A 26,984-nucleotide genomic window follows, 5' to 3' on the forward strand; every position below is an offset into this window, starting at 1 on the left:
CCTCTGCATCAGCTCCTGCCTCCAGATCCTGCCCTTACTGCTTTTGATGATGAACTGTGATGTGGAACTGTGAGCAAAATAAACCCTTTCCTCCCCAAGTAGCTCTTGACCACGGTGTTTCATCACAGCAATAAGCAAACCCTAACTAAGGCAGAAAGTAACCCACACCACCCGGTGGGCTTTCTGCGAAAGGCATCTTCCAGAAAAGAAAATGCAGAATAAAGATGGAAACTTGGGGTTCCATAAGAAGAGAAAGAAAGAAGTCAGAATATCTCTGCCCCTTGTGAGCATCTGGGGTACAGACGGGGAGGCAGAAAACCCACCATGGCCAGGCTGTCCCACAGAGGCATGAGTAGAGCTGCCCTCTCCCCATCTGGATTTCACCTCTGGCCTTTCCTGGGACTGGGGTCCTATACTCTACTGTTGTGCATAGGTGTCTGTATTCCCGTGTGTGTCTGGCTCACCGGTGTGAGTATGGGCATACATGCGTGTGCGGTATTCTGCTAAGTCTTCAGGCAGGTATGGCAGCTGTGTATGCACCTCTTCACTCCTGGCCGTGGCCAAGGCCTGGCAAAGAAAAATGCCAGATATGACACATGACCAAGTGGGCACTGCCACCTGCTGGAGCCATTGGAAACTGCAGGCAGACGGCATTTGGAGTCTGGCGTTTGCTGTCTTTTCTGTCCAGCAGTAGAAAAGGGGGTCCTCCACCACACCCAATGGTCCCGGGTGCCTCTCTAAGTAATAGCTCAGAGAGCTGCTGTTTGTTTTTCAAAAGCATAGGAAATAGTGTTACAAAGGAAAGAAATTCTATTAAAATTCTAGTGTTTCTTTATATAGATGCATATGTGCATGTTCAACTATGTGAGTACATGTGCACATGCGTGTGGAAACTAACGGTCACTCTCAGGAGTCATTCTTCACTCACTCTCAGTTTTGTGGGGTTTTTTTGTTTTGTTTTGTTTTGTTTTGTTTTTTTGTGGTTTGTTATTTGTTTTTCAAGACAGAGTTTTTCTGGGCAGCCCTGGCTGGCCTGGAGATCTGCATACCTCTGCCTCCCAAGTGCTGGGATTAAAGGCATGTGTCACCACCACCCAGACTACCTCATGTTCCTGTTGCCACGCCTTCCTTTCTCTAATGGACGTTCTGCCTTCGTACACCACACCTGGGTCACCCCACCTCTAATGGGTGTCACTCTGTCCCCATCATCACGCAGGGCCCAAGGGACAGCCTGCTGCCTCTAAGCACTTACAAAGCTTCATTGACACACAGGGGGAAAAGATATTCTTGCCACACAGAGTGTGCTTGGTGGAGCCTTTATTCAAGAACAATGGTGGCATGTCATGGGAATGAACGGTACAAGAGACAATACTATTTCAGCAGGATATCCAAGGGCCAACAGTTACAGTGACACGAGATCTACCTTCCCAGACTTGATCATCCTTATCCTGCAGGTGCAGGCTACCCTGGCATGCCGGGTACCAGGGGAAGCCTGGAAGCTTACAGCCACACCTACGTACCATGTTTCCTTCCTTCCTTCCTTCCTTCCTTCCTTCCTTCCTTCCTTCCTTCCTCCCTCCCTTTTTTTGAGACAGGAACTCCCTATGTGACTCTGGACGTCCTGGAACTCACTATGTAGAGCAGGCTGACCTTGAACTCTGATCTGATATCTACCGGCCTTTGCTGCCCGAGTGCTGAGGTTAAAGGTGTGCACCACCATGCCAGGCTTCTCCTGATCATCTTTTATCATCTTTCAAAGCATCGTCTGCCTCCTGCTTTTTTTCTTCTGCTACCTTGGGAGTAACTGAGTGGGTAAGGTATCACACTACACTACACACACACAAGCACATACACACCCACACACAGAAAGAGAAAGAGAGACAGAGAGAGGGGGGCAGACATCAAGACTGAGTAGTACGAGGCTGCTATCCCAAATCCTCTCTATCTCAACCTTTCTTTTATTTGCCCCCAATTACTTTTTCCTCGGTGGACATTGAGCTTACAGATTTCAAGGAAAGAGGATCCACTTACAAAACATTCTACACTCACAGGGTGCTCATTCTGCCCCCACCCCCCACCCAGCTTCCAGCAAGCAGGCGGGGGGGGGGGGTACAGAATGGCCTGGTCATGGGACTGTAGAGACAAAGGACAGAGGGCAAGGGAGGCCAGGCTCGGGTGCCACCTTTGAGGTCTAGTTCAAATCCATCCCAGCAACAAGCCTTCCAGATACGCAGCAAATCATCTCAGGTGCTCCATCACCTCCACGTGTGCCCTTCCTTGCTGTAATCGAGCCCATCTATCTGATCGTGTTATCTTTCACTATCTGTCCTTAACCATCTGTGACCTCCTTCCTCGTTCCTTCTGGCTTGGGCGGAGCTGCATTGCCAGGGACCTCAGTAGTCCCCAGTGAGCAATGGGCAAGGGGCAGCCAGACCCACTTGGGAGAGTCTTAACACAACACACCAAAGATCAGAATCCTGCTTGGTAGAGGGGGTGGGGGAGGGTGACTGGGAACAGCTTACAGCACTGACTAGACTGTACGGATGAGTAGATGACAGTGGGGAGGCGACACAAAGGACGAATGATGTCAGCTGGACTGTACAGATCGGTGACCCGTCTGGGCAAACGGTCACCCCGGTGTAAACCCCTCCTGCTCAGTAGCATAGGCCACCCTGCCCGAAGCTCCCGATGGGTGATCGGTGAATACTGAGAGGTATGGGATGGGAGTTCACACATTGTAAGTTTTCACAGGTTTGTAGAGGGGTGGAAGCAGCCCGTGGTTCTCTCGGACGATTTCCAGGTACTCAGACGGGGAGTCCAGAAAGAGGGATCCACAGCACACCTGGCAGCAACACTTGAGCCCAGTGGCCCCTGGGCTCTTTTCAGACATAGGGGGGAAGTCAAAATCAGCCACCGATGGTCAATAAAACCCCAGGGTCGATTACCCCTACCCCATCCTCCCCACCAGCCTGTCCTCGGGCTCGAGAGTTCAGTGAAAAGGAGATGAGTCAGATGGGTTACCAGCCAACTCAGCCATCCTACCAATCTATCAGCGTCTCTTCTGGGCATCATTCCAAACCTTAGGGTTTAGCAGGACCCCCCCCCCTCCAGATGCCCTGGTCTGCCTACCACACCCTCTCCTAGATAAGGCTCAGTGAGTGGTCTAGCCTCCATCTACAAAGCACCTACCTCCACGATGTCCTTCTGGGTTGCAGCGCTCCGCACAGTCATATACATGAGAAAAACCAGCAGCACGGTGATTAGCGTGGCACACGGGAAAGCAAAGACAAATGGCTGGAAGCCTGGGGGAGGGGGGGAGAGGGAGTTACAGGACTGGGGGGGGGGAGGGGGTTTCAGGGCTGGGGAGCTGGTGTTCAAGGACTGGCTCTTGAGTAAAGGCTGGTACTGTCAAACTTAAGGACCTGAGTTCAATCCCAGGAGTGAACACGGTAATAAAAAGAGATAACTGGCTCACTGAAATTGTCCGCTGGCCTCCACATGTGTGTCATGGCACACGCAGTAGCTGGGCGGTGGTGGCACGCACCTTTAATCCCAGCACTCAGGAGGCAGAGGCGGGCAGATCTCTGTGATTTCAGGGCCAGCCAGATCTATAGATCCAGCTCCAGGACAGCCAGGTCTACACACAGAGAAACCCTGTCTTGAAAAGACCAACCAAAGGAAAAGAACAAGCATGCACAACAAATAAACAATAAGGATTTCTTAAAAACTACTGATGGTGTGTGTGTGTGTGTGTGTGTGTGTGTGTGTGTGTGTGTGTGTGTGTGTGAAGCCATGTGTGCTCAGGTGTGTATGCATAAGAAAATCAGGGCAACTTCTAGTGTTGTTCCTTGGGTTCCTTTGACTCTTTGTTTGAAGGGCAATCAAGCACAGCATCAAGCCGGTCTGGCTGGTCAGCTCCAAGGGTCCCCCTGTTTCTACCTCCTAGCTATTCCTAGCTTCTCACACGGACTGTGGGGACCAAACTCTGACCCTCATGTCTGCAAGGCAAGCACTTTACTGACTGAGCTATCTCTTCAGCCCAAAAAGCAGGGCAGAGGAGAACACAGCCAAACCCTGCTGGAGAAATTTTTCTCTTCTGTACACACTAAACAGGTCCACAGGAAAACCCAGGACTCGATGAAAAAGAGAGAAACTGAGGCTGGGAGATAGCCCCGTGCTTAACCACTTGCTGCACAGGCCTTAAGGAGCAGGGTCCAGATCCCCGGATGAACACGGTCTCTTACCTGTAATTCCAGCCATGCAAGGTGGAGAAAGGATCACCAGAGCCAACCGATGCAGAGACTAGCCATATTGGTAAGCTCTGGGTTTGATTGAGAGGGCCTGCCTCATTGAATGAGATGGAAGGGTGATCAAGAATGGTTCTGCTTAGATTTTATTTTTTGGAAATAATTAAGTGTGTGTGTGTGTGTGTGTGTGTATGGTACGTGCAGGTAGCACAATGTCCATGGATGCCAAAAGAGTACATTGGATCCCCTGAAGCTGAAATTACAGAGGTTATGGGAGTCCCAGTGTGGGTGCAGGGAACCCAACTCAGATCTTCAGGTTCAAGGGCAGAACACTCTTCTAACTCCTGAGCCAGCTCTCCAGTGGGAGGGTGAGTCTTTTTAATTTTTATGGGTGTGATTGTTTTACCTATATGCACACACAGGTCTGGTGCCAGTAGAGGTCAGATGGGGACATCAGATCCCCTGGAACTGGAGTTACAGACATTTGTGAGCCACCATGTGGGTGCTGGGAACTGAACCCGAGTCCTCTACAAGAGCAACCAGTTCTCCTAACTGATGAGCCACCTCTCTAGTCCTCCAGAGGAGGATCCTTAATATAAAACCTGGCCTTTAACACCCCCCCACACACACACACAAAGGAAATAAATAAAATGAAGTATGAGAGCAGCTAAAAACATATTCACAGGGACTGGAGAGATGGCTCAGTGGTTAAGAGCACTGACTGCTCTTCCAGAGGTCTGGACTTCAGTTCCCAGCAACCATGTGCTGTAATGGGGTCTGATACCCTCTTCTGGTATGTCTGTGGACAGTGCTGGAGTACGTAAAATAAATAAATCTTTATATATAGATTTATATATATATATATATATTTGTAGTCGTTAGATCTCAAAGAAACCTGGGACAAGCCTCCTTCAGTACCTGTGGCTCCTCCCAGTTCTCCCAGCATCCCTTAGTACCTGTGGCTCCTCCCAGCACTTCTAGCCCCGCCTTCTACCCTAAACCTTTCCTACTCAAGGGCTCCTACTTCTCTTCCCCCAGCCTAATCCCTATATAACACTGTTTTGGCTGCGCCTGTCTCTTGGTCTCTTGACCCAGGCCATCTCTCTTGGTCACTGTCCTGGCTAGTTTTGTGTGTCAACTTGACACAAGCTGAAGTTATCACAGTGAATGGAGCTTCAGGTGAGAAAATGCCTCCATGAGATCCAGCTATGGGGCATTTTCTCAATTAGTGATCAAGAGGGGAGAGCCCCTTGTGGATGGTGCCAACCCTAGGCTGGTAGTCTTGGGTTCTATAAGAGAGCAGGCTGAGCAAGCCAGGGGAAGCAAGCCAGTAAGTAACATCCCTCCATGGCCTCTGCATCAGCTCCTGCTTCCTGACCTGCCTGAGTTCCAGTCCTGACCTCCTTTAGTGATGAACAGTGGAAATGTAAGCTGAATAAACCTTTTCCTCCCCAACTTGCTTTTTGGTCATGATGTTTGTGCAGGAATAGAAACCCTGACTAAGACAGTCACCCACTCCTATCTTGTTCTCCCTCTCTCCCCCTATCTCCTTCAAGATCAGGATTAGTCTGCTGGCCATGTTCAGCCCAGAGTCCTGCCTCTGTCTGCTTTCTCTCTTGTTATCTATAGTAAAAATCTTCCCCGTACTTTAGGAGTGGCCATGCCCCCCTCTTATTTTTATTTTTGCTTTCATGCAATAGTATCTTCTTAGGGGCAGTTAAGTTCCCCACCCCTGCTGTGTGGGCCAGAGTCAATGACTAGTGGATAAGAGTGAATCGTGTGTCTCCAAAGTCTACACCATGAGCCTGGGAAGAATCCCGGTGATGGTTAGTTCCTATGTCAACCGGATTGGATTGTAAGATGTGCCAAGAGCATCTCCAGAGATGATTAGCTCCTGAGTGCTCTGGTTAATCTCTCCATAGAGTCACAACTGAGTGGCATTCTTGGGGAATGGTCCAAGGGAGGAGGGAGGGGCCTTGGAACTGTGATGGATAACCTGGGAAAACAGTCTCAGTTGAAGGATAAGCTAGCTCAGGCTGGCCCACGGCATGACTATGTCTTGATTCTTTCATTTTTTTTTAAAGAATTATTTGCTTATTTAATGTATGGGAGCACTCTTCAGACACACCAGAAGAGGGCATTGAATCCCATTACAGATGGTTCTGAGCCATCGTATGGTTGCTGAGAATTGAACTCATGACCTCTGGGAGAAGCAGTCAATGCTCTTAACCGCTGAGCCATCTCTCCAGCCCCCTATGCCTTGATTCTTAAATGGCAATGTGCTAAACGTGGGTAGCACCGTTTCCTAGTTTGGGGTGTTAAGCTGTGTAAGAGGGAAGCATTCTCCGCTCTTGAGTGTGGATGTGGTACTGACTAGCTGCCGAGTTCCTGCCTTGACTTCCCTCAACGATGGACCACACCCTAGATGTGTAAGCCAAATAAATCCCTTGCTGCCCGAGTTGCTTTTCATCAGGATTTTATCACATCGACAGAGATGGAAGTAGGCCGTGACGTCACCAAAGACAGACGCGAGGGAAGGATCTGAGGGCTCCCTCCTGTATCTCCTTTGCCTACTTCCGGTCAGCCATGATGTAAGCTGCCCTTCTCTCTGATTGCCATCTACGGTGAAGGAGCTCCTTGTCACCCACTGCCACCCATGTTCTGCCCATGTTCATGGAGCTTGAGCAAGTCTGGGATTCAACTCTCAGAATCCTTCCTCTCAAAACAATGCCAGTTGTTCGGTCAGGAATCTGGTTGACAATGATGCAGAAATAATAGATACAGCCCCCTTCTCAGCAGTGCTATGTCTCTGCCTCAGTTCCCGCCCGCCACATGGCGGTTCTGGCCTCACCCTCAAAGCCTCTTCCCAAGGATATGAACGCGTTGGCTCTGCAGCAGCAAGAGGCTGAGTCCCGAGAAAAGGTGGTGTGCGTGAGTGTGTGTGTGTGTGTTCTTGTGAGTATGCAGATCAGAGAACAAGTTTATAGAGTTAGTTCTCTCCTTCCCACCATGTCCCTCCTGGGGATAGAACTCAGGTCATCAGGCTTAACGGCAAGCACCTTTACCCACTGAGCCATCTTGTCAGCCCATTTTTTGAGTTTGTTCTTTTAAGACAGGGTCCCACTTGGTAGTCCTGGATGGTCTGGAGCTTCAGCATAAACTAGGCTTGCTTTGAACTCACAAAGCTCTGACTGCCTCTGCCTCTGCCTCCCAAAGACCGAAATTGCAGGTATGCATCACCACACCTAGCTTCTACCTCATTTTCTTTAGACAGAGCTCACCGATTTGGCTTGACTGGCATGTCAGGAGCCCTAGGAATCCTCCAGTGTCCACATCCCTGCCCCTAGTACTGGGTGACAGACATAGGCTGTTGCCTCTTCTTCCCCCTTTTAAGTTTTTGTTATGTGTACGGTTGTTTTCCCTGTGTGTATGTCTGTGCAATGTGTTCATACAGTACCTGCAGAACCCAGGAGGAAGTATCAGATCTCCTAGAACTGGAGTCCCAGGTAGCCATGAGCTGCCATGTGGGTGCCGGGAATTGTAAATAGTATTTAGTCGAGGTAATGATGTCAGTAGAGTAGAGGGTAGTATCAATGCATTTGGTGGTAGCACTGGTAAAGTATTGGTGGTGAGCCAGGCATTGGTGGCACACACTTTTAATCCCAGCACTCAGGAGGCAGAGGCAGGCGATTCTCTGTGAGTTCGAGGCCAGCTTGGTCTATAGAGTGAGTTCTGGAACAGCCAGGGTTCCACAGTGCCTCTAGCCACCAACCCCTAAAAGTGTTGGTTGTAGTATTAATGGAATTTGGTGATGTATAAAAGTCAGTAGAGTGTTAGGGCATTGGTACAGTTTGCTAGTGGTACCTAGATTGGTAGAGTGTTAAGGATGATCCTGGTGGTGTTTGGTGCTGGTGCTGAAGTTGACAGAGTGCTGGAGATGGTACTGGTGGAGTTGGTGGTGGAGCTGAAATGGTAGAGTGCCATTAATGGTATTGGTGGAGTTTGTTGTTAGCACTAAGGTGGGCAGAGTGTTCAGGATAATCATGGCGGCCGGGCAGTGGTGCCGCACGCCTTTAATCCCAGCTCTTAGGAGGCAGAGGCAGGTGGATTTCTGAGTTCAAGGCCAGCCTGGTCTACAGAGTGAGTTCCAGAACAGCCAGGGCTATACAGAGAAACCCTGTCTCGAAAAGCCAAAACAAACAAACAAACAAACAAACAAAAACAAAAACAAGGGCTGGAGAGATGGCTCAGTGGTTAAGAGCACTGACTGCTCTTCCAAAGGTCCTGAGTTCAAATCCCAGCAACCACATGGTGGCTCATAACCATCCGTAATGAGATCTGGCGCCCTCTTCTGGAGTGTCTGAGGACAGCTACAGTGTTCTTACATATAATAAATAAATCTTTAAAAAACAAAACAAAACAAAACAAAAAACAACCAAAAGGATAAATGTGGCGGAGTTTCAAGTTGGTTCTGAGAGGTGGAGGTGGAGTGTTGATTGTTGGAGTCTGGTGGTGATGATGTTGGCGGATGGTGGTGGTGGTAGCTGTAGCATTTGGTCATTGAAATGTGAATTGTTCCTTTACCCAGGAGAACTACTCCTGACCTTAGTGCTGATGGGGTTGTTCTTGATGACCTTGGTTAGATCAGCTACCAAGTGATCAGCTGGTCACCAGAGGTAACAGCAGGGGTTTGATACCTGTATGGCACTGCGCAGAAGGCAAGGTGTCACTTACTGGAGGGCCACACCTGAATCCTGTGGTACTGGTGAGCCTTGCTGATAGCATTCTCAGCACGGAAGATGAAGCAGTAGTCCCCGGGGTCCTGGAAGACGTGGGTCAGGTTAAAAGATGTCCGAGTCACCAACACAGCGTGGCATTCTCTGTCCTCCAGTGGGAGACACTGCGGCTTGAGACCCCAGCACACATGCAGCGGTGGGCTACGGAAGAACAGATACACATTTTCAGAAAGGGCTTGGTAAGGAGCAGAAGCCCAGACTAAGCCCAGGGAAGCCGAGTGGGGCAGAAGTTACAGAGTCCTCTCCATACAGGATGGTAGCCTGCCCTGTTCCGTGCAATGGTTCAGAGTCCAGTTATCACTTTAGAAAGACTTAGAATCTCCACAGAAACAAACCTCAGAGCGTGTCTGTGCCCGGGCTTCTAGGTTAGGTTAATTAAGGTGGGAAAACCTACGCTGAATGTAGGGAGCACCGTTCAGTGTGTTACAGTAAAAAGCGAAAGCCAACTGAGCACCCGCATCCATAACTCTCTGCTTCCTGACTGTGGGCGCCATGCGATCAGCCATCTAAAAATCCTTCTGCTAGTCCTCCCAACTTGTAAATCTCAGTTGGGGGTTTCTAGCCTGCCTTAGGTCATTCACTTCCCTGATAAAACATATACAACTTTTACATTTACAATAAACCTTATGCACTAGAGCTGGGCAGATATCTACCCGCTAAGCTATTAGAATCTACTTCCCGAACCCCCATCCCAAATTTTAACTCGCCATGTTCCATCTGGGCCACTCTTAACTCCAATTGGCTGACCCTCATGGCCATGTTTTCACGACTCATCTACCCCATGGTGGCTTCTCCTACCTCCACCTTCTTCTTTTCCTTCATGGTCCTGCCTCAGACCCCAAGCCTGGGAACTGAAAGCTTTTCTCTGCCGGTCTATAGGCTATCAGCATCATTATTCAATCAATAGTTTTAAATTAAGAAGCAAGGCCATTACTTGAAATATGTATGGATTCTCTCATCCCTGGGGGCAACCAGGCCTTGGGAGGGGGGGGGTATTATTTAGCATTTCAATACATAGCAAAGGACCAAACCTCAACAATTCCCTTTTTTTTTTTTTTTTTTGTCTAAATAAAAAAAGGCTCTTTCTCTTATAATAATATTAAACAACATACAGTAGGAACAGTTATGAGCAGTTGTAAAAATTATTATGGGCTGGGGAGATGACTCAGCGGTGAAGACCACTGACTGCTTTTCCAGAGGTCCTGAGTTCAATTCCCAGCAACTATGCCTTCATTAGAGGCTGGAGAGATGGCTCAGCGGTTAAGAGCACCGACTGCTCTTCCGAAGGTCCAAGTTCAAATCCCAGCAACCACATGGTGGCTCACAACCATCCGTAACAAGATCTGATGCCTTCTTCTGGAGAGTCTGAAAACAGCTACAGTGTACTTTACATATAATAAATAAATAAACCTTTAAAACAATTATTAAGCAATGTGTTTAAAAAGTTCACTTTTGTTTGTATTTGACCACTCAGGAGAAGGTATTGTATTTTCTATCCTATCTTGGTCATTCAGTGTTCTGCATTTAAACCAATTTCTATCTTAATTCACATTATTAATTTAAAAATATCTTCTAAGACATAAACATCTTCTTAAGTCTAAAACAACTTAAACTTCATTGTGAGACTATAACTCCATCTGAGACCTGAGAAAGAATAAATACTACCTGAGTATGCAGGAAGCAAAGGCACATAGCTTCCCAAAAAAACTATAGAAATGACAGACAGCTGATTGCCTGGACAGTCCCCCAAATTATCTCTGTAATGTTGAAGCATCTACCTTGAACCTTCTGGTCCAGAATATCTGACAGACCTTTTGTGAAGCAGGAATTATGAAGGACTAGCTTACCCTGTCTTGACAGAGCTTGGCAATCGACTTCTCTGTGTCTGTTAGTCCTTTTCGGACAACATATTGTCTGTAGATGAATTTAGGGCATTTTCTTTGTCTAGTGGCTAGCTTGCCACAATTGAAGCAATTATATATAGAGGCTATTGATGCTCATCACCTTCTTTGAAGCAGAATGGGGTACTGTCAGGAGCAGACCTATCTCAGTCAAAATATCTTTTAATAATGAAATAATTTTAAATGCCATATTTTGTGGATCTCTGAGGTTTTTTTAACACCATCTATCATAGCATATCTGAACAAGCAAATATTACCTGTCTCCAGCTACCTATTGTCTGTATAACTCAGGATGTATATTTCTGTGATAATCCAGATTAGTATCTAACATGACCATGAGTAACTCGCCATACTTAATTATCCTAAACAGTTTGTAATAGCAGCTATTAAAGAGGCTGGGACTGGGCTGGTGAGATGGCTCAGTGGGTAAGAGCACCCGACTGCTCTTCCGAAGGTCCAAAGTTCAAATCCCAGCAACCACATGGTGGCTCACAACCACCCGTAATGAGATCTGATGCCCTCTTCTGGAGTGTCTGAAGACAGCTACAGTGTACTTACATATAATAAATAAATAATAAGTAAATAAATCTTTAAAAAAAAAAAGGCTGGGACTAAACCTTGTATTATTAAATGAGTTGCATAGGCACACTACTTATAAAAGAGTTGAAACATACATATATTGTAACAAAACAAATCTTAAATTTTGTATCAATATAAAAAGATTTATACCAATGAAAACCTTAAACTTGTATCATTTACAGGTTGATTTCTGTACCAATTCTGTGCCAGTGTAGCAAAATATAACCTCAATTTTGCATCAAAGTATAAAGATCCTTACCAATGTGAGACTGTGGCTGTACAATGGTGTTTTGTTTTGTTTTGTTTTGTTTTGTTTTTTTGTTTTTGGTTAATCTGCTCTTATTTGTCTTATTTATCTAATTTCTTATAATATTTTTCTATCTTTTCAACTCCCTTTTCCTTACCTAAGGAAGAAAGAAAGATAGAGAAAAGGAAAGAAAAGAGAAAAGAAGTCCCTGAATCTAACCTCTCTATAATTTCCTTCCTATTCAAGACCATAATTATTTGTAATTATCCCTAAAATGACAACCTAGCCATAAAATGACCCAAACCATCCACCACAATTTACAGGATTAAGACAATGTATTGCTTGTAAGTTTTGTTTATTGCAGAATGGAAGACCAGGAGGGCAGCCCTGACAGGATTCACCTCCCAACCTCCGACCCCTACCCCCCACCCCCACCCCCACCCCCACGCACCCACGGGGGATGCTGGGATGCCTGCTGTTCCAGCTTCCTGATCAATCCTGCCTCAAACTGATCCTGTTTCCAGAGTCTTGCTTCTAGAACATTTTCAGAACGGACTGCTAATTCCAGGTTACCTTGATTCATCCATCCAACCTCTCAGACTGTTGCAGTTGGGACTTCAGCTAAGCCCTCGACTTTCTCAAACATACAAAGACTGGACAACAAATGCTACGGCTAGCTTTCTTAAATTTTAAATATTATATAATAATTTTGTAATTTTCTTGGGCCCACAACAGGGAAAGTGGGCAGAGAGGCTAAAGACAGGGGAGGAGAAGTTAAGTTAGGGGCTGACACTCGAAACCTCCATGATGGCAGTGGAGTCCAGCATTTCCCACCCTATCAAAGTTTGCTCAGCTTTTCAGATTCTCTTCATGCCACCTCCTGAATGAAGCCTTCCCCTGAGGGAGCCCATTCAGAAAGTGCTCATTCTTCCCCCGGGTGCCATGTGAGCACTGCTCTGTCCCCTGCCACTGGCTAGTGTTGTGTACACACCTCTGCCTCACTAGCCTCGGGTCTCCTTAGGGTCCTGGGCCAACTCTTCCTGCATCTGGAATGGCTGATGTTGAGGTATATGAGTTAAATTTTTTTCATGGCTGTAAAAAGATGCCTAAGGGGTTACTTTGGGCTAACAATTCATGGTAGGGAGTCATTGATCTTTTGCTATGTATTGTAATGCTAAATATTGTGCCCCCCCCAAGGCCTGGTTGCCCCCAGGGATGAGAGAATCCACACATTCTGCAAGTAATGCTGTGTTGCCTTGCACCAGTTTGGGGTGCATGATTGTAAAGCAAAAACTGTGGTCTCTAGGAAACTTTTATGGGATCCTTTTATCATTTTATGCCTATGCACAATTGGTCATGCATGGACTGCAGCGATGGCTCAGTGGTTAAGAGCACTTGATGCTCTTGTAGAGGACCCTGGTTCCATCCCACCACCCACACAGCGGCTCACACCCATCTGTAACTCCAATTCTAGGGGACTGGGTATCCTCTTCTGACCTCTCAGGGCATCCATCAGGCACACATACGGTGCATAGACACACATTCAAGCAAAACAGTCATACATGTAAAATAAATAAATCTAAAATAATTTTTACAAATAAAAATATTCTAAGAGAGGATAATAAACAAACATTAAATATACATATACATATATATATATATAAAATATGGTGGGCATATGATAAAAATCAGATGCATTATGGGAAGAGATATATTGTGATAGAAAAAACAGATATATGATCTAACCTATCAATTAAAGTAGAGAACCGCCCAACCTATGCTTGTTAATAAACAGTCCCTCCTGCCTTTAAACTCCATAAAGAGAGACTCCAGGCTGTAACCTGGGACCCTTGAACATTCTCACTCCATGTTGCCTGCTGTCCATCTTGACAGTGTCTCAGGCTAATCCAGAGCTTCTCAATCTTCCTAATACTGCAACCCTTTAATATTGTGCCTCATGTTATTCGATCCCTGGAGGGGTCGCGGCCCACAGGTTGAGAACCAGTGCTCTAATCTGTGCAGTTGCTTAGTTCTGAATATCTCACTTCTTTTAGAAATCTATGCCAGCCCTTATTCTTAATTATTCGCCTACGGGACCAGGAGCCTGGAAACACGTGGTGCAGATCCTGTTCTCTCCCGGTTCATAGCCATGGGCAGAATAGTAGCATCTTTCCTCTAGGCTCTTTAAGGGACAGGGCAGGCTCTGTGGCATCATTGGTAGTGTAGAGAGGCCACAGGACATCCACACAACACTCCAGGAGGGGTCACTCACCTTCCGAAGAAGTTCAGGTTCATTGTCAGCTTTTGGAATGTCTGCAGGAGGGTGGGCCCCAAAATCTGGATGCCTTGAAGCGACTCTGTAAGGAAGGAAGAACCCATTGGATCCAGTGGCCGAGGATTGGCACGAGGTGCACAGCCCCCTAGGCTGCGTGGCCACCTCTGTGTCCTTGCCTCTGTTCCTGGTGCTGGCTCAGAGGGAGGCAACTGGAGAAGCAAGCAAGAGCCAGCTCTCTCACCCACTGCCACTATGCCACAAGAAAAGCACCAGCCATCACCAATGGCAAGGAAATCCTCACAAGGCCTGGAGAGAGACACCTCGTCTGGTATCCTAGTTAGCTAACTCTGTCAACGTGACACATCCTAGAGTCGCCTGAAAAGAGAGTCTCATTTGAGGGATTGCCCTGGTTCAGACTGGCCTGGGAACAAGCATGTCAGTGATGTTTTATCTTGATTCCTAATTGATGTGGGAAGACCCGGTCCACTGTGGGCAGCACCATTCTCTAGGCAGGCGCTCCTGGGCTGTGTAGGGAAGCCAGCTGAGTATGAGCTGGCGAGTGAGCTGACACACGGCAGTTTTCCATAGTTTCTGCTGTACTTCTCTGATATGCTTTCTTGATTACAGGTACTGTGTTGTGGACCAGCAAGCAGTTCTGCCTTCAGGTTCCCACCTTGAGTTCTTATCTTGACTTCTCTCAGTGATAGATTGTGACCTGGAGTCTAAGACAGAGAAAACTTTTCCTCCCAGAAGTTGCTTCTGGTCAGAGTGTTTTTTATCCCAGCCACAGAGATCGAAACAGAACAGCTGGTAAAGACTAGACCTGAATTCCACCCTCAGCACCTTGTAAAGTGCCAGGTATAGTGACATCTGCTTGAAATCCAGAGCTGGGAGTGTGGAGATGTGTGGATCCCTGAGAGTCCCTGGTCAGCCAGACAAGCTCATGAGGTGAGCTACAGGTCAGTAAGAAACAGTCGTTTCAAAAGAATGTTGTTGAGCCAGGACAGGTGGCTCCTTCCTTTTATCCTAGCACTTGGAGACAGAGTCAGGGGGATATCTATGAGTTCCAGGCCAGTCAGGGCTACACTATCAAAAATAATTATTAATTTTTAAAAGGTAGACTGGAATCTGAAAATTCAAGGTTTTCCCCCTGACCTCCACATGCAAATGCACACGTATGCATACCCACCTGTACATATGTGTTAAGTACGGGCTCAGGCCCACATCATGCACACACCCTCACCCCACACATACACACATACATACACACATACATACACCCCATACATACACCCCACACATACACACATACAAAGACGTCTCTGGAAACTGTCCAGAGCCAGGTAGCTAGAGAGAGGCTTCCCACCCTCTGTAGGCAGCTTTGGCCTGAACTGTATTGACTGGGGAACAAGGAGCACCAAGGACCAGCTCCTCTGCGGCAGGGGTCTGGTCAAGCTCAGGCTCTGGGGACAGGGTAACCTAAACTCAAATGCCAGAGAGTGGCTGCCTGTGGCCTTTGGCAGACTCTCTGAAGCAGACATGAGAGTGGAGATGGCTCTGAGGATATTGGTATTCTGTCTGGACTATACCCTGACAGTTAACCTGGCAACAGCCCGGTATGCTCCTCCCCAGTTGCCTGGCAACAGCCAGGTAGGTCTGGCCCACTACAAAAGGGGCTTCTTGCCCCCTTCTCTTACTCTTACTCTCTTACTCTTACCTCTTGCTCCCTTGCTTCCTCCCCCCCCTGCCCCATTCTCTTTCCCCTTCTCTCCATGTGGTCATGGCTGGCCTCTACTTCTCTACTCTCTCCCTCTCTCTGCCTTTCTCTGCCTCTACTACCCTCTTGACTCCCCTCCCCATGCCCTGAATAAATTCTATTCTATATATACCATCGTGTGTGTGGTCCCTCAGGGGGAAGGGGTGCCTTGGCATGGGCCCACTGAGGCATCCTTCCCCCACACCACACCACACCCCTATAGAACACATTCTACCTCTTTATCTTATTATAACACATCACTCTGAAGCAGACATGAGAGTGGAGATGGCTCTGAGGATGTCCCTTCAAGAGCAGCCCGATGCTAGCCTGGAGTCACCTGGATCTGGAAGGAAAGTTGTCTAGGACTTCTTGGATAGTGCTAATCCGGCAGTAGACCTACCCCGCAGATCCAACGATGCTGAGAAGTCACCAGTCTTCTGTATAGTGCCCTTTGTGGTGTCTGGCTTTATCTGCTCCCATTCTGCCACCACCCTGACTTTCACTGTGAAGGTTCCAGGGCTCGAGTAGTTGTAATACACCACAGGGTTGTCAGTTATCAACAAGGTCCTGTGAGGTGACACGGAGAAGGGACAGAGACATCACTGCTTCCCCTTTCACTCATTCGGAAGTGAAATCTAACAGGGCATCAGGGAAAATCGTCTGGAATGACTTGGGAAGCTGAGGCAGGAGAATCTTAAGTTCAAGACTAGCCTGATGGGCTGGAGAGACGGCTCAGTGGTTAAGAGCACTGACTGCTCTTCCAGAGGTCCTGAGTTCAATTCCCAGCCACCACATGGTGGTTCACAACCATCTGTAATGGGATCTGATAACTTCTGGTGTGTCTGAAGACAGCTACAGTATAAAATAAATAATTCTGAAAAATAAATTATATATGTATAAAAAAAGACTAGCCTGAGCTATATACAGACAAGCTCTGTCTCAAAAACCAAAACAAAGATTCATAGCTCTTAAACATGAATGTGTCAGTTCTAGTTTTCTATGTCTTTCTTTGTTTGATTTTTGTCTTTTGAGGGAAACTCTTTTTGTTTTGTTTTTGTTTTTGTTTTTGTTTTCCAAGACAGGGTTTCTCTGTGTAGCCCTGGCTGTCCTGGAACTCACTCTGTAGACCAGGCTGGCCTCGAACTCAGAAATCCGCCTGCCTCTGCCTCCCGAGTGCTGGGATTAAAGGCGTGCGCCACCACCGCCCGGTTAGAAGGTTTTATGAGCCCAGACTTGCTCTGTATGAGCCTTGGACTTGCTCTGTAGTCCAGCATGACCTTATTGTTCTGGTCCTCTCGTCCACACCTCTGGAATTACATGTAGGCCTGTGCCATCATACCAGGCACTTTCATTCTTTCTTAGGGTTGGAAAGATCTCTCAGTCGTTAAAACCATATACTTCTACCATAGAGGACCTTGTTCAGTTGGTTCCCAAAACCCATGTTGGGCAGCTCACAACCACCTATAACTCCAACCCTGGGGGATCTGTCACCCTACAAATTTGAAGTTAATAAGATGGCTCCGTGGATAAAGGTACATGGTACCAAGCCTAATGATCTGCGTTTGATTGATTCCCCAGGTTCCGGTGGTACAAAGGAAACTGTTCTGTGACCTCCGAGCACTGACAGAGACAGAGAGAAAGAATTTTTTTTTAAAGAGTAAATACCTCTAATCCTCCAGAGGTGCCTGGTCTGTTTAAACAGTTCTAGGGCAGCTCAGGTTACATACTGAGACCCTGGGGGGGGGGGGGGGGATGCAGAGGGAGGGCAGGAAGGAAGGGAGAGAGGAAGGGAGGGAGGGAGGGAGAGGGAGAGAGAGAGAGAGAGAGAGAGAGAGAGAGAGAGAGAGAGAGAGAGAGAGAATAAATGCATACCCGTCTCCAAAGTCCCATCGGTAAAAGAAGGAAGCGGACTTGAAGAAGTCGCTTGGGTCATGGAGAAGAAAGGACAGTCTAAGACTTCTCTTGGTGATGTAGGAGTTCGGCCAAGACAGGGAGGTGTTCTGGGTAACGACAATGTTTCCCACAAGGGACTCTGAGAAAGACCAAGGGAGAGTGAGTTCACAAAGGCACAAGGCAGAAAGAGAGCCTGAGTTCACCTCGGACTGTTGCAGAGCAGCCACTCCCTGGCTCAGCCTCCTCCAGCTGTCAGAACCACGTGCAGTGGGGGGAGACCCAGTGGATCTCGATTCTCCACCACTGAGATGTCCCAGTCACCCCCTGCTGGCAGTGACTCACAGCAGGAGTTAAGTGCTCAACCTGTGGCCCCGCCCCCACTTCCCTTTCACCGGGATACCCACCAGGAAGAAACTCACACAGGTTGAAGCCAGACAGGATGCCCACCTGGGATGCTGGGGCAGGAGGATCAAGAGCTCAAGGCTATCCTTGGCTACTCAGTGAGTTAGAGGTCAGCCTGGAGTAACAAGGGACCTCATCCGAAAACAAACAAATAAATTTGCCTTAGAATTGAACACATGCAGACTATTTTTGCTGTTGTTATTGAACTCTAAGCAATAGAGCCTAAGAATTACTTAATACACTGTATCAGACACTGAAAGGCATAAGGAGATAATTTAAAGGATATAAGAGGAGCTGGGATGAGGCTCAGCAGTGAAGCAGTTGCCTAACACTCAGGCTCGGAGGTCCATCCCAACACACACACACACACACACACACACACACACACACACACACACACACACACACACAAGTTGGAGGTAGAGCTGGAGAGACAGTTCAGTGGTTAAGAGCACTTGATACTCTGTTGCTGTAGCTTTGAGGTATCTGATGCCCTCTTCTGGACTCCATGGCAACTGCATCCATTTACACTAGGCGAGTAGATGGATTAGTTACATAATTCTGTGCTTACTTTACTTTCTATATCATCTTGCGAGCATGAGCAGTTTCGCTCTGGGCATTCTAAACTCACTGTAAGGGTTATGATTAACAATTCCATGAACCGGGGCTATTGAGATGGCTCTTATCATCTCAATAGGTAAAGGCACCTACCATGGATGCTGACGATACGAGTTCAATCCCCAGGTCCTACATGGTAGAAAGAGAAAATCAACTCCTGCAAGTTGTCCTCTGACCTCCACATGGACACCATAGCACAGGTACCCATGTGCATACACACCCTCACTAAATAAATAAATACTTACATAAATAAAAAGTAAATGTAGTAAAAGAAATTGAAATACTTCCAAAAATTAGCTGTGGGTCATAGGATATGCCTATAAATCCTAGCACTGAGGAGGCTGAGGCAGGAGGATCTTCTTGAGTTCAAAGCCACCCTGGGCTCTACAGAAAGACTTCCTCCCACCCCAGAAAATAAAAAGCACATAGATTGCTTGACACAGTGGCACACGCCTTTGATCCCAGCACGTAGGAGACAGAGGCAGGTGGATCTCTGTTAGTTCGAGACTAGCCTGGTCTACAAAGTGAATTTCAGGACAGCCAGGGATACACAGAGAAGCCCTGTCTTGAAACAAAAGCAAAAGCAAAAGACACAATTATTTCAGTGTCTTTAGTCAATCCCCTAAGAGTTGTGTGTTTCATTTATTTATATCTCTTTTTTTGCTATTGTAATCTTATGCATAAGTCATTGCCTAAATGAAGACTTACTTCCTGAATACCAATTCATTTCCATTGTAAACCTCAGGTGTTTGCTAGATCTGAACTCTGGTCCTCTGCAAAAGTCACAAGTACCCTTAACTATGGAGCCATTTCTCCAGGCCTGGCTCCTTATTTTATTTTTATTGTTTTATATAAGTGTTTTGCCTGTGTATGTGCCAGCTGCCTTAGGAGGTAAGAAAAGGGTGTGTGGTCACCTTGGGCTAGAGTTACAGGCAGTTGTGAGCTGCCGTGTAGGTGCTGGAAATTGAATCAAGGTTGTCTTCGAGAAAAACCAATGAATGCTCTTAACCTCTGAGCCAACTCTCAGCCCTTCTTCTTTTTAAATAAAACCTTTTGATTACATTTATCTATTTAGTGTATGTGTATGTGTGTGTGTGACTGTGTGTGCCTGTGTGTCGTCTGTCTGTGTGCACTCATGTCATGATGTGTGTGTTGAAGTCAGAGTATAGCTTGCAGGAGTGGACCCTCTCCATCATGTGGGGCCTAGGGATCAAACTCGGGTTATCAGGCACCAGCAAGCACCTTTACCTGCTGACCCTATTTTCTGATTCTCTTTAACTTAATGAACAACCAAGAAAGAATTTATCTATGCTTGCAATTTGTATCTATTTGATTACCGTCAACTCTCAAGGCTTAATATTTTTCTCTGCACAAAGAACTTGGTAACAGGGGAAGAGGCTCAGTTGGTGGACTGCTTGTTTTGAAAGCATGAGAACCTGAATTTGATCCCAAGAGCCCAAATTGATTGATTGATTGATTGATTGAATGATTTTTTAAAAAGCTAGATTATGATGGTGGATAACATTTGTAATCTCAGTGCTGGGTCTTACTGGCCAACCAGCTTAGTGAACTCCAGGCTAATGAGAGATCCTGTCAAAAAAAAGTAGATGCTTCCTGAAATGTCTCAGAGTCTGTCTTCTGGTGTAGAAGCACACAAGTAAGTATGTGCATATGTGCATGCGCGCGCGCGCACACACGCACACACACACACACACACACACACACACACAGAACATGTACATACAAGCACAAGATTTGAAGGCAGGCCTGGTGTTATAGCTCAGTGGGAAACATTTGTCCCCCCCTCATATGTTTGAGGCTGAAAACATGAAAGAGCTTGAAAGCAAACAGATAAACAAGAAAAGTCCTCAGAGATCCTCACCTTTAATGGGGAGGAGTAGAGTGCTCCTGGCTAATGGCTGGCACACCCAACAGTCGACAGCAGTAACCCAGACAGAGATTGGGAAGTCCCCAGGCACGCCGCCCACCACGTGGATGGTCGAGGTTAGATTCTTCTCATTCTTGGCAGTGAGTGTCAGAGGTGTGTGGATCCAGTGGAAACGGTAGAGGTGGGTGTCTGCAGGCAGGGGCAGGCTTCCATTGTCCTTGACCTCCAGGCTGGCTGAGATGGTCACTTCGGTGCCCACGGTAGCAGGACCGTCAGCAGTAAGACTAAGATTATAGAGACCTAGGAGATACATGCAGGGCAGGGTTCAGGGAGGTGACAGAAATCCTTCGTCCATCTTCCTAATCATCAGTTAAGCATTCTGTCTTTCAGTCACCACAGCCACAAGTGTTTAACAAGGATGTGGGGTTACCGGTCAATCTTCAGCAGGCACGTAGAGTATTTCTGTTTGCTCAGAGCTCCCTTTGCCCTCTCTTCACATGTCAAGATAAAAAGAGCTTGCTTGGGCTGGGGGTGGGGGACAGGACTGGGTGTGGGCTGGGGACATAGCTTAGAAGGTTGAATGCATGCCTGGAGTGAATGAAGCTCTGGGTTCCATCCCTTTCATTCCACAAAACGGGGGGGGGGGGGGGGCAGACACCCATATCCTAGCACTCAGAAGGTAGAAATGGGAAGTCCAGTAGTTCAGGGCCATTCTCAGTTACATAGTGAATTTTTTAGGCTAGCCTGTGCTATACAAGCCTGGTTTTGTTGTTGTTGTTGTTGTTGCTGCTGCTGCTGTCTTGTTTTTTGTTTTTTTAAATAAAATAACAAAAGAAAGAAAAAAAAAGAAAAGAAATAAAACAAAATAATAAAAGCCAGCAGCCCCAAGGTTCAGTCACAGGCCTCTGGGTTTCTCTTTTCTGGGCACCACCCTCCCCCATGACATCTCCACTGTATCCCACTTCAAGGGGTCCCATGTGCAGTCATCTGGACTTCTGCTCCATCCTGGCCCTGACTATGTATGCCCCACCGCTCGTTGCCCAGACAAGCTTCCAGCAAGGGATCTATTGGGGGTGGGGTCTAGATTCACAGCTGGGAAACTTCCACCTGGAAGCCAGCCTCTTTTAACTTCCTGTAGTTGCAGGAGAACACACTGGTAAGCGCTTTTAATTGCAAGACTAGCAGAGGCGAATGGAGCTCTGTGAGTTTGTGACCAGCTTGGTTAATGTAATGAGTTCTAAGCTAGCCAGGACTCATAGTAAGACTCTGTCTTTAAAAAAAAAAAAAAATGGCCGGGTGTGGTGGCGCACACCTTTAATCCCAGCACTCGGGAGGCAGAGGCAGGCGGATTTCTGAGTTCGAGGCCAGCTTGGTCTACAAGTTGAGTGCCAGGACAGCCAGGGCTACACACAGAGAAACCCTGTCTTGAAAAACCAAAAAAAAAAAAAAAAAAATTGAAACAATTTCCACTTTCCAGGATGCTCTGGTCCTTCAGAGTGTCCCTGTATGCTGGCTCAGTGGGTAAAGGCACTTGCAAACACTCGACTGTAAACAAATTTAACGATAAAAAGAATGCCTTTTCCACCTCCTGACCCCTCAGTGCTCTCCTGACAGGCTGGGGACACCACTGTCACTGACCCACCAGCACACGGAATGGAATGACTGTACTTTTAATTCCCAGAGGACAAAGGTCCTATGCTTCTCTACTGTGTGCAGCCAAGTACTTAATATGTGATAAGGAGCTGGGGACATAGCTCGGTGGGTAAGAGTGCTTGCTGCAGAGGCATGAGAATCTGAGTTCAATTCCTCAGACCCACTTAAAAAGCCAGGCTCGGCCAGGCAGTGGTGGCACAGGCCTTTACTCTCAGCACTCGGGAGGCAGAGGCAAAGGCAGGCAGATGTCTTGAGTTCAAGCCCAGCCTGGCCTACAGAGTGAGTTCCAGGACACCAGGATAACCAGGGCTATATAGAGAAACCCTGTCTCAAAAGACCAAAAACATAACAAAACAATAAGCCAGGCACCTACCTGGGCAGTGGGGACAGGAGGATCTCTCGAGCTTGCCGACCTGTTAGCCTAATGGCATCAGCAAGCTCCACTCTCTATTGTTTAAATTGAGTTAAAACCAAGAAACGAGTCTCAAGGTCACATTAGCAAAACCCCAAGTGTTTAATGCCAACCATATGTTGCTAATGGTCAGTATGAGGCAGTGCCCGAGGTGGAGAGAATCTGAGGAAGACATCCCAGGTCAGCCTTTCGCCTGCACGCACGTGCGGGCACGAGCACCATTGAGCATACCGGTGCACACACACAAGCTGTATGGTGGTACTTCTGAGCCACGTGACTCCCAGAGAGGACAATGTAGCATAAGGTCCAGGCCACCTGCCTGGCACTGTCCCAGAAGACTGCTCACCCTTCTGTGTGCCCCACCCCCACAGGTGCTGGGGTTACCCATAACTGAAGGGCATGCTCCCTCTCTGAGGGATTTCACAGGACACTGGATGAAGTCTTCCATAAACCCAGGAGAGGGGTCCATCTGCAAATGTCCATTTACCCTACAACAGCATTCTCGATTCCCACTGGGGGCTTGGGCTTCAGCGCTTTCTGTTCCTTGGCTCCGTGTTCCTATTATGAATTCCTTTTCTTCAAATTCATTTGTTGCGTTATAAAGCTGTTTGAGTCAAGAGACTAAAGGCACAGGCCACCACTGCCGTCCAAAATGGCATGGGGGTTGAGGGTTCATATTGTCAACATGATGGGATTTGGTTTAGTTTTGATTTTGAGACGAGATCTCCCTCTATGTAGCCCTGATTGTCCTGGACGACCTATGTAGACGGAGCTAGCCTTGAACTCACAGAGATGCAGTGATTATCAGTTGCCATGGCTCTTGCTGCCATGCCCTCCTTTCCCAATATGATTGACTGTACTTTTGAATTGTGAGCTGACTGAAACAAACCCTTCCTTAATCTGCTTTTGTCATGTACTTTACACTTATCTATTTACCGTGTGTGTGTGTGTGTGTGTGTGTGTGTGTGTGTGTATACACGCAGGAGCACACTTGTATGCATGAAGCAGGGGGTCAGGTTTTTTTCCATCTAATATATGGGTTCCAGGAATCAAATTCAAATTCATGTCTTCAGCTTTGGCAGCAAAAGCCTTTTGTCATAGCGTATAGTACCCAGGCAAGCCTGTAATACAAAAGGCTTGGGCTACTATTGTTATTCTCAGGGGCTATCATTCCTCCCTTTTGTTGACAGGCAGCATCTTCCTTTTCTCAAGGGCTCTTGAGTCCCCTCCTCCCCCTTCCTTCCTCCTACTCCAGTTGAGGAAGAACAAGGACCATCGAGGCTCTAAGGTGGCAGGGACACTAAGCCCGTGTAAGTTAATTGCCATCCTGCATCTGCAGTGAGATCGGGCTGACGCAGATCTGTTGCCATGGAAATGGAACTGCTGGCTGGAGAAGAAGGAGAGCCCCGCTGAGGATGTTGTTGCAAATGGCGGCCCAGCTCATAGGAACCCCCACCAGCCCTGGCTGGAGGAGACCACAATGGCCTTAAAAGACAGAAGCTGGGCTAGAGAGATGGCTCCGTGGTTAAGAACCCTTGCGGTTCTTTCAAAGGACCTAGGTTCAGTTCCTGGCGACTACTATTGGACAGCTCACACCTGTCTATGACTCCAGATCTGGATCCTGGGACTCCAATGCCCTCTTCCAGCTTTTACAGGCATTGACACACATATGAACATTGCATTCACAGATAGATGTGCATCCACACAAACGGAATAAATTTAAAAATCAAAAAGAAATTAAAAACAGAAGCTGCACTGGGCATGATGGGGAATATCTTTAATGTACTTGGGAGGCAGAGATATGCAGATCTCTGTGAGTTCAAGGCTAGCTTGGTCTGCATAAATGAATCCTGTGCCAGTTGGGGGTATTTAATGAGACCGGCCTCAAAACTAAAACAAAACACCACCAATAGCAAAAACATCCAAGACAGTAATAACAGATTGGAAGCTGGGGCTGGGAGTGTAGCCCAATTAGCAGAATCACTACCTAAAAACCCATGCTGCCCTGAGACCTGCACCCAAACTAAGTGTGGTGGTGCACGCCTATAATCCCACAACTCTGGAGGTGGGAGCTGGAGGATTAGAAGTTCAAGGTCATCCTTAGCTGTATGTGTTTGAAAACAGTCTCTGAGGTTACGTGAGACCCTGTCTTTAAAAGGGGGTGGGTGGGAATCTGGACCCCTTTCAAGGTGACACTCCCCTTCTTCCTCCGAGTCTTTGGGAAGTATCCAGGACATCCAGGCTAAAGTGGACAGTGAAGACCACTACCACGTGAGGCTGAAAGAACCAGGCCCAGTGCATCCCCTGCTATTGTGCTCACCTGAGATCATTTCTCCTGTTTGGGAGCCCAGATGAATACACAGCCTAGGAACACAGAGCACAGCCACCTAGGCAGGGGCTTGGGGGCAGTGCATACAGAGCATAGCCACCCAGGCAGGGGCTTAGGGGCAGCCCATACAAATACCTTCAAGTGACTTAGAACCAGAGACAACGGCCTCAACAACATGGCCTCAGTTTCCCTACATGGTTTCCAGGCTCCATTGTTTTCCCATGATACATGTGGAACATTCTAGAAAATGATTACTGAGGCCTTTTCGTATAGCAGGCCTTTTCGTGCAGGCAGTCAAAAAAATATTTGCCAAGCACACCTCTGATGGTCTGAATAACTCAAAAATCCACTTGTCTCTGCCTCCTAAGTGCTGGGATTAAAGAGGTGATGTGAGGAGGACAAATAATGAGTTCAAAGCCATCCTTAGCTACATAGCGAGTTCTAGGCCAGCCTAGGCTATATAAGTCCCCATCTCAAAAAAAAAAAAAAAAAAAAAAAAAAAGGGACTGGATTGGTGACAGGTACGCATAATCCCAGCACTGGGAAAGCTGGAGAGGTCCCGTTAGAGGCCAGCCTGGGCAATTCCTTGTCACATCATAGAGTGTGACATGGTGGCACATGCCTTAACCCCAGTGACTGGGAGCCTGAGGTAGGTGGATCTCTGGATTCAAAGCCAGGATGGTCTACAGAGTGAGCTCCAGGTCAGCCAGGGCTACACAGAGGAACCCTGCCTCAAAACAAACAAACAAATGGTTGTGTGTTCCTTATAATTTAAATCACATAACTTCAAGGCACATACAACCTAATGGACCAGGGTGTCCATTTCTAGATGAGTTCCAGGACAATCAGGGCTATACAAAGAAATCCTGTGTTGAAATACAAATAAATAAATATATATATATATACTTGTGTATTTCTTGAAATTAAATCACATAACTTCTAGGCACATACAACCTAATGGACCAGGGTGTCCATTTCTAGATGAATTTTATGGTGGATTTCTAGGAGAGGGGTTGGGGGTGGGGAGTGGGGGTAGGGTGGGGGGTGCTGCAGGTGATTTTAAAAATGCAAAATTCCCACAAAATCCTCGAATTCTCGAATTGATTCTAAAAACGCAGGTTTTTGTTTTTTTTTTTTTTAATTTAAATTTACTTCATGGTTCCCGCTGTTGTCACAAATCTACGCCAGGCCCCCTCTTCCCCCCACTACTCTTTGAATGGGCTGTGAAAAATGACTTTTTTTTTTTCTTTTTCTTTTTACAGCTGCTCACCGGTCTCAGACAATTCTTGAATCCGGATCATTTATTATTCATAAAATGGGGTAGGAAGGTTGCGTTGCTCTTTTCATCACGGAGAGATGGGTGCCTGGTGAGCCTTGGAAAAACCTGTCGGCTCAGGAGCCCCCCTTTTTAAAAAAAAAAAAATCATTCCCAGGGAGGAAATGGCAGACTGGCTCTGTGGACTAGTACCCGTGCCACCCCTTAGCCAACGTAATCACGGTAGAAATCTCTAGAAAAAGGTTACATCTTATAGCAAAAGCGCTACCCCATGCAGGCAAGGGGGCGGTTCCCCCTGGGGATGGCTGAGGCGCGATGGCCTCTCTCAGCCCACCGGGGCTTCCCTGCATGCATCCATTCTCCCTGCTCCTCCCCTTGTAAGTACCAGTCTTGAGCATCGGGATGGATGCACTTCCCAGGGCAGAGTGATGGAGGTAGGCATCGAAGGGGAGCAGGGAGACACCCCAAGTGCCTGCGTGACTTCTGGGCAGAGGGGCAGAACGCACCGAGTCATCTCGGTAGCTTAGGTTCTGGACAGTACTGGACAGCTCCAGGCAGGCTCTGACTTACCTGCCGCCACCCTCGCCGGACCCAAGAGCAGGAGGCAAGCGAACCAGAAGACGAGGACGTCGGTGGCCTTGGCCATGGCGAAGCGTGGATACCGAGGGGCGCGGGGAGGATGCTCAGGGAGCTGGGTTGTAGCTCCGCAGTG

The 26,984-nt window shown here is 47.4% G+C and overlaps 1 protein-coding gene across 1 annotated transcript; it reads right to left on the reverse strand.

Annotated features, from left to right (window-relative positions):
- Window positions 1–1,300: 1,300 nt before the first annotated feature.
- Window positions 1,301–26,964, reverse strand: Tmem130 (transmembrane protein 130). Its single transcript, NM_177735.4, has 8 exons — window positions 26,843–26,964; window positions 20,597–20,902; window positions 17,674–17,833; window positions 16,202–16,368; window positions 14,043–14,127; window positions 8,982–9,184; window positions 3,190–3,302; window positions 1,301–2,878 (listed from the first exon to the last, which is right to left on the reverse strand). Exons 1-8 carry the CDS (start codon window positions 26,916–26,918, stop codon window positions 2,729–2,731), a joined length of 1,260 nt encoding a protein of 419 aa, NP_808403.2. The 5' UTR covers window positions 26,919–26,964; the 3' UTR covers window positions 1,301–2,728.
- Between the last annotated feature and the right edge of the window lie 20 nt (window positions 26,965–26,984).

This window comes from Mus musculus, chromosome 5 (genome assembly GCF_000001635.26).
Source record: "Mus musculus strain C57BL/6J chromosome 5, GRCm38.p6 C57BL/6J".
In the NCBI taxonomy this organism is placed as follows: Eukaryota; Metazoa; Chordata; class Mammalia; order Rodentia; family Muridae; genus Mus; species Mus musculus.